Below are 7,579 nucleotides of genomic sequence, written 5' to 3'. Positions count from 1 at the left end.
TAATTAGAGGACGTTCCCTAATTGGTTTAATCATAAAGAGAGACATGGTGGTGAGAAGTGTCTTCCATCTCTATAACTAATCTATTAAATCAATCACAAGAATATAAGTTTCAATGATCAATCCAAACAACTGAAGTGGATCCAACTCTTCAACTAGACCTTTCTCATATTTGATTTCTCTTTATTTTTACTATTCGTTTCTTTTATTGCTTTCTTAATTAGCTCAACTGAATCAATCTCAAAACCCTCTTTTTACTTTTATTGCACTTTATTTTTATTTTGCTTTCAGTTAATTACTTTCAGTTCTCATTCAGTTAATTATCTTGGTCTTGTTAAGAAAAATAGAAAAATTTTCAATTCTCTGTGGATTCGATCATTTACCACTATGTGCAGTAGTAATATTATTGATAACTGAAAATGTTATTTTTTATCGGTTTCGACAACCGCGAGTCAACTACCATATAATTTTATATTTAAGTATAATGATTTTAAATTATTTAAGTGTATGATAGATCAAGAATTTAATATAGTCATGTCATAAGCAAAATTCAAATTACTCAAATAGTTTAGATGTTCAAGTGTATATATATATATGTATTTGCCGTGCTATCTTCCTGAGCCCTTTAATAAGTACGGTTTTTTAAGTTCGGTTCCATTGGACCAAGTGCTCCCCTATCCCAGCGACCATCCCACCTGACGAACGGGCGAAGCTCGTTTTATGTCCCAACTACCATTCTTAGGCATACGCTTGTTGCGACTCCTCCAGATTCACTCATGTCCGCCACCGCCACAGCAACAACCTCTGATTCACAGGCGCCTGAGCAGCCAATTCTAATCCCTTCACTTCCAAACGACATCGCTTTAAATATCCTAGCTAGGCTACCTCGGTCTCTCTATCCTCTCCTTTCCCTAGTCTCCAAGCCTTTCCGCTCTGTCTTCTCCTCCTCTATCCTCTACACCACCCGCTCTCTCCTTCACTGCTCCCAATCTTTTCTCTATCTCTGTATACGCATCTCCACCACAAGCTCCCTGCACTGGTTCACACTCTATGACAACTTTCCGAACCCCACAAAACCTCCAAATTTCCTGGTCCCACTCTCAGCTACCCCTTCTACTTTAGTTGGCTCTGCTCTGGTTTCTGTGGGCCCCAAGATCTACGTAATCGGCGGCTGCCTGAAGGACATCCCGTCCTCCCACGTATGGGCTCTGGACTGCCGCTTCCACACCTGGGAATCCATTCCCAACATGAGAATTTCCCGCGAGTTCGCCGCCGCTGGCGTGGTGGAAGACAAAATCTACGTCATCGGCGGTTGCGTTGTGGATACTTGGGCCCGGTCGAAGTATTGGGCGGAGGTTTTCGATCCAAAGACTAGAATTTGGGATTCAGTGGATAGCGCGCAAGATAATTTATTGCGGGAGAAATGGATGCACGCCAGTGTTGTGATAAATAACAGAATCTATGCAATGGCGGACAGGAACGGGGTGATTTACGAGCCAAGAACTAAGAAATGGGATAGCGTAGGGATTGAATTGGATTTGGGATGGAGAGGGAGGGCGTGTGTGGTGGATGAGGTTTTGTATTGTTACGATTTCTTGGGAAATATTAGGGGTTTCGATGTGGAAAAGGGTTTTTGGAAGGAGTTGAGAGGGGTGGATAAGGAGTTGCCAAGGTTCTTGGCTGGGGCAACAATGGCAAATGTTGGTGGGAAGCTGGTGGTAGTTTGGGAGAAGAGAGGGAGTGGAAGTGGGATTCAAATTGGGAATGAGAATGGGAAGGGAAAGGGAAAGGAAATGGAGATTTGGTGTGCTGAAATTGAGGTGGAGAAGAAGGGAGAGGAGGAACTGTGGGGCAATATCAAATGGTGTGATGTTGTTTACAAGGTTCCAATTGGTTCCTCCATTGTTCATTGCTTGGCAGTTACACTGTGAGGATCTGATGGAACAAGTCATGTATGTTTTTCTACTTATTTTGCTTATTGATTTCTTGTTGTTTTCTGGTTTCTATGGTTCCTGAAAGTATTGTGCTTGATCATGAATTCATGATTAATTTTCTAGTTCTAATTCGTTAATAATGAACTTCTTTAGGAGTTGAATAGTTAGCTGCTTAATGCTTCTTATGCCATATGATCATATGTAAGTATAACCAACCCGATATTGGTGGGATTTGAACATGGGAACTCGACCTTTAGCTAGTCTTACTACTAGACCAAAGCGTTATTAGTGCATGTAATGCCAATTATATGCACATGAGCTGATATTGATATCTTTTGTGCCTTTTGTAAAATGAACTGTTGCCTCAGTTAGTGCTAAGGACAAAGGGGGCAATGTAGGATTCACATCTTAACAATGAAAGATTCCCAAGGAAGAAATGTTTGGCAGAAGAATTGGGGGACGGTGAGGACTTTAGATTGAAATAATGAAAGCAGTAGGTTCTAACAAACATTAAGCAAGTCCTTAAGTCATTAGTATTTCAAGTCCTTAATCATTTAATAGTCAACTAGATCCTTGATCTTATTTGAGTTCAGAGCACAAGTAGAGTATGATGTTTCTACCCATTTACATGTTGTAATGGTAAAACAGTAAATTCCATAAAGAAGGACAAGCTAACTGCCAGCTTTGCGGTACAGTTGGAAGGTGCAAAATAATTTCATGTTTATGTTAGTTCTTTGGTTTGTGAGTTCTAGTTGTAATACATTGCCTCCGTTTGAGCCAAAACACCTAATAAGTAAGGAATTTACTTGTTTTACTATCTCTTCTATTAAGTAAATAGCCTCTGCTAGAGGAAAGAACCTGGCCTTGTGATAAGTAACACCACTGCCAAAGTTACAGAGAGAGAGGGCAGAGAGCAAAGGAAATATGTATCAATGGAACCTCAGGATTACAAGTAATGACGAAAGGAATTCTGTCAAACTAAAACTAAGTAATATTGACTAGAGTACCAGGAGATCTTCTCCCGAGAAGAAATACAGTCCCTAAGCACTTGTCAACTGGAAAATCAAATAAGAAAGACTACAAGAGCATGCCCTCCTACTTAATTTTATTCCTCTTCTTTAGCTTCTGTTTCTCTCTTCCCACATGCTCGTCTGCTGTCAATTTTCTAATGGATTGCCTGGCTGGATAACTACTGTCTTCCTTCTGGAATCTCCTTATTTCTTATGGAATATAGTAACCATCCCTTGTTAGTTGTCCCTGGTTTCATTGCTGATTCAATTTCAGCTCCCTTCCTGGCTCAACTTGAGCCTTCCCCTTATCACTCTCATTTAAAACTATTTTACATTTTATTTCAAAGATGTGTTCTGAGGCAGGCATCTCTGCTTTTGTTTTGGATTAGCTTAAATGGCCTAGTGCTTATAAGTTAGCAACTCTCCCCAGTTGTTCTGTATTGGCAAGCATAACCTACATCAACTCTTGTTTAACTCAACGCCATAAATGGTAGGGGTCCTATTTCTTGAGTCATTCAGTTGGACATTGCTCAGAACTCAGAAGAACTATAGACCCGGGTCGTTATTTCTATGTTTTTCATAGCTCAAGCATGATAATGAGATCCTCATAGTGTAATTTGAGTTTGTTTGGGAAATTCCTCATAAAATTTATTATTATAATCTCCATCTTTCTATTTCATGCCTTTGCTGACTTCCATCTGAGAGTAAAGTTGAAATGCATCTGTTTACCATCTGTAGTTTGATTCCAAGACCAATACCTTTTGTTTTTTCCTTTAATTTTGCAAGTCTATGAAGCCTTTAATTTTGCAACTCAGAATACCTCTCTTATTCAACTTGTCTAGAAAACCCAATTCTAGTTGTGCCCTATGAACTTCATTGTAGGTTTAACTTCTTAAGGTAATAGGAATTATCATGGGAATGAATAGCCTAGCACTTAAAATCTATATAGGAGGTAGGCTAGCTGCATATGTACTAATTGGCACTATCTGTACTTTTCTGATTCTGAAGCTCTTATGGTTTTTTTCCTTAAATATTTTTTGGTTTATCTGAAATTACGTAGGAAACATTAAGTTGTTAAAAGTGACATGTGATGCAGGAGAAACTTGACATCCCTTCAATCTTGCCTTGAGAGGAGGTGTTGGAGTCTCGGCAAGGGAGCCATGAAGAAGTTTGAGCCTAATCTCCATGTATAGTCTCAAGCTGGCATGTAATCAGGAGACTACTATGGCCATGTGAAGGTTCCAAATATTCAGGGCAGTTGAATTGGAGTTACTTGAATATCAAAATAATAGGAATTACTAAAGTAATGATCCTTTTTGGTGCCTGCTGCCCATGCAATTAGCATTTGTGTTTTGTTGTTATTTCGTTATTGTTTGTAGTAGTGCTCCAAGGCAAAAAGCCCTTGCCAGTTTTATAATGAATTCTTTGGTGAAACATATTCTCCTACATGATTCATTTTGGAAGAAAAATGAATTTTGGTAGAATCATATAAGATTTCTACATTTTTTAGAACTAAATTGTTTTTAGTAAAAAAAATAATTCTTCCATTTTAAATAAAAAAATTATTGGAAAAGAAAGTAATTGTATTAAATTTTTACGAAATTCTTGATTGGTGAAATTATTTGCAGTGAGATTTTTTTTTCCTTGCCAGAAGCTCTTATCCCTTGTTAATTGGAAGAAGAAAAACAATTCTATAATGCCAGTTGCTAAACAACATGGTATTACCCTTTTAGAATTGTCAGTTTTGTATATTCCTTGTTGCTTATTCATGAGTGAGCTCCACAAATTGAATCCTGCAGATGGTAAGTTTATTACAAGTTCCAAGAATTCACATTTTTGTCCTTTTGGTCCTCTGGGCTGAAGAAGTTACTGTCAATACTTGTTCCTTTTAAAAAACTTGGGCTTTCTGCCTTTTTAGGTAATTAAAAATAAAAGTTAAAAAATTATTTTTTTGGATCAATGTAAATTGAGACTCTACTGCAACTACCCTTTAAATATTTTTAAAGTGTAATAGTGTATTTTTTTTAATTTATTAATTTTTTAAAATTAATTTTACTATATTTTTAAAGTGCAATAGAATTTTTATATTTAAAGCAAATGTCCCATCTCTAATAAGAGTTAATAGGTAGGTATATCTACCTCTTGATAATGAATATAGCGTGTATCGCATTTTTAATAAGAGGTGTCTGTTTTCTGCTGATACATTTAATACTGTGCTTTAAAAATTGGTATTAAATGCATATCGCGCTTTAAAAATGTGGTATTAAATGCATATTAACAACGTCTCTCCCACAAAGAGCCATTGTACCTTCTCCATCCCCTCCTCTCTTCTTTTCTCCCTATAAATACCTACTCTTCTTCCCCTCTTTCTCCCTTCCCACTCCTCTCTTCTATTATTTCACTTTTTTTTTCTACTCTCTCATCTTTCTTCTATTCAATTCTCATATTTTCTTTCTCATTCAATCATCTATCAATGTAGTATTTTTTATCAAGATAGATATATATTTTTATAAATTTTATATTTGATAAAATTTATATAAATGAAAAGATATTAATAAAACATATATTTTTATTTTATAATTTTATTTATTTAATTGAACTGGATAAATGGTTAGTGAATGCGTGAAGTTGCGGTCATCTTTTATACGAGTCATTAAAAAATAATTATAAATTTATGTCATGTTATTTTGTTATTTGTAATTAGTTAGTAAATTTATATTTACATAAAAATTGTAATTTGCATGTAAATTAGTAAAATGAATTAAATTTTAAATATGTAATTGAAAAATTTTTTTGTTCTCATTATTTAAGAAATAGGAAGATATTATAAATATTTGTAATATATTTTTATTATTTATAATAATGTGATAAATAATAGAAAAATTTACAAATAAATGAGTCAAATTTTAGAAATTTTAAAAACACCAAAATTTTATATAGCGATAAATTAAAAAAATTTAAATATTTAATTTTCTATGAAATTTTTTATTATCTTTATTTAAAAAGTATTAAGATATTATTAATTGTTATAATATATTTTTATTATTTATAATTATATTCAAATATAATTATTTTTAGATAACCGATGTTAGATAATAGTAGCATAAAATATGAATTAACACAACTAAATGATAATGAAGATATCGACATGATGTTTGACTATGTGTTGACAATCTATATCATCATCATACAATACCAGATGAAAGTGTTGGTCCTTCAAGCAATAGTCAAATCGTTGTTGAGAATTAAGATGAAGAAAATAATCGGATTATAATTGTCTAGTTGTAGCTATAGGTATTTGTAATGAAGTATATGAAAATAAATAGTTGTTTGGGCAAGATCATACTGAAGATTATAGTGATTTTCGTGATGATCTTGATATTGATAGAGATGATACTTGGATTGATGAGAAAAAGGACATTTCTGATGGTCAATTTAATGATGATGATGATAATCTAAATTTGGTAATGTATTTTAGTAGTGGTTATGAAAATCTTAATGGACCATTGATATTTCTACCTTCATATTTTGAAATCAACTCTGGTGTAATGAGAGTTGATCTTTATGCAAAGGATCCATCGAATTTATTTTGGGATAAGTTGAAAGAATTCTCCGTTGGAATAATATTTAGATCTCAATAAGCTGTTGTAGCTGCTGTGAAAGAGTATCATATGTTGCAGGATCATCAATTTTGTTATGACGAAACTAAGAGTAGGACATATTCGATTAAGTGTAAAGATAAATCATCTGGTTTTCAGTGGCACCTTCATGCATCTCGTAAAAAAAATGCTGATATTTGAAAGATAACAAAATATCATGGTCCGCACACATGTAGGAACGCATGTGTAAGTAAAGATTACGATCACCTTAATTCAAGATTTATCTGGGAATTTATTTTGCCCATGATTAAACAACAACTAGATATGAAGATTGCTACTCCTCAGGTAGGTAGAGATCAAAGATAAGGTTGGATATGAACCGTCTTACAAGAAGACATAAATAGAAAAATAATTTGCAATTGAAAAAATTTTTAGTGGATGGTAGGAACCATATGGTCGATTGTGTAAGTTTATGAATGCTATTGTGACTTTCAAACCTGAAACAATTGTCACAATTGAAGATGATTCACATTAGATTGAAAGTCGTTTGGATGCGAACGTTAGAGTGTTTTATAGAATATATAAATAAGAAAATAATTTACAATTGAAAATTTTTTTGTGGATGGTAGGAATCATATGGTCAATTGTGTAAGTTTATTAATGCTATTGTGACTTTCAATCCTGGAACAGTTGTTACAATTGAAGATGATCCACATTAGATTGAAAGTCGTTTGGATGCGAACGTTAGAGTGTTTGATAGAATGTTTTGAGCATTTAAGCAATCAATCGAAGGATTCAAATCTTTGTTGACAGAACTTTTTTATATGCAAATATAGTAGTATTTTTTATGTTACCGGGTTTGATAAAAATAATATGATATTTTTATTAGCATTTGCTTTAGTTGATAAAGAGGATAGTCAAACGGAGATGGTTCATGGATTGCATTCGATTATATGACTGATAGAAAAATTTTATGTGTTATATATGACATACACATTGAAATTAAAAAGGCAATGCTTAAGGATTGGTGGCAGCCCC

At 34.0% G+C, this 7,579-nt stretch overlaps 1 protein-coding gene across 2 annotated transcripts; it reads left to right on the top strand.

Moving 5' to 3' along the window:
• Nucleotides 1-605: 605 nt before the first annotated feature.
• LOC110609290 (F-box/kelch-repeat protein SKIP6) lies at nt 606-4,376 on the top strand. Of its 2 annotated transcripts, none has more exons than XM_021748764.2 (2): nt 606-1,950; nt 4,024-4,376. In XM_021748764.2, the coding sequence occupies exon 1, from the start codon at nt 775-777 to the stop codon at nt 1,927-1,929; it is 1,155 nt and encodes a 384-aa protein (XP_021604456.1). In that variant the 5' UTR covers nt 606-774; the 3' UTR covers nt 1,930-1,950; nt 4,024-4,376. The 2 variants fall into 2 exon arrangements, with proteins under 2 accessions (XP_021604456.1, XP_021604455.1); XM_021748763.2 differs by having other exon boundaries at nt 609-1,950; nt 4,039-4,376.
• The last annotated feature ends 3,203 nt before the right edge of the window (nt 4,377-7,579 follow it).

This window comes from Manihot esculenta, chromosome 13 (genome assembly GCF_001659605.2).
Source record: "Manihot esculenta cultivar AM560-2 chromosome 13, M.esculenta_v8, whole genome shotgun sequence".
Taxonomy (NCBI): Eukaryota; Viridiplantae; Streptophyta; class Magnoliopsida; order Malpighiales; family Euphorbiaceae; genus Manihot; species Manihot esculenta.
The sequence above is the reverse complement of the archived record's forward strand: the minus strand, read 5'-3'. Positions and strand labels throughout refer to the sequence as shown.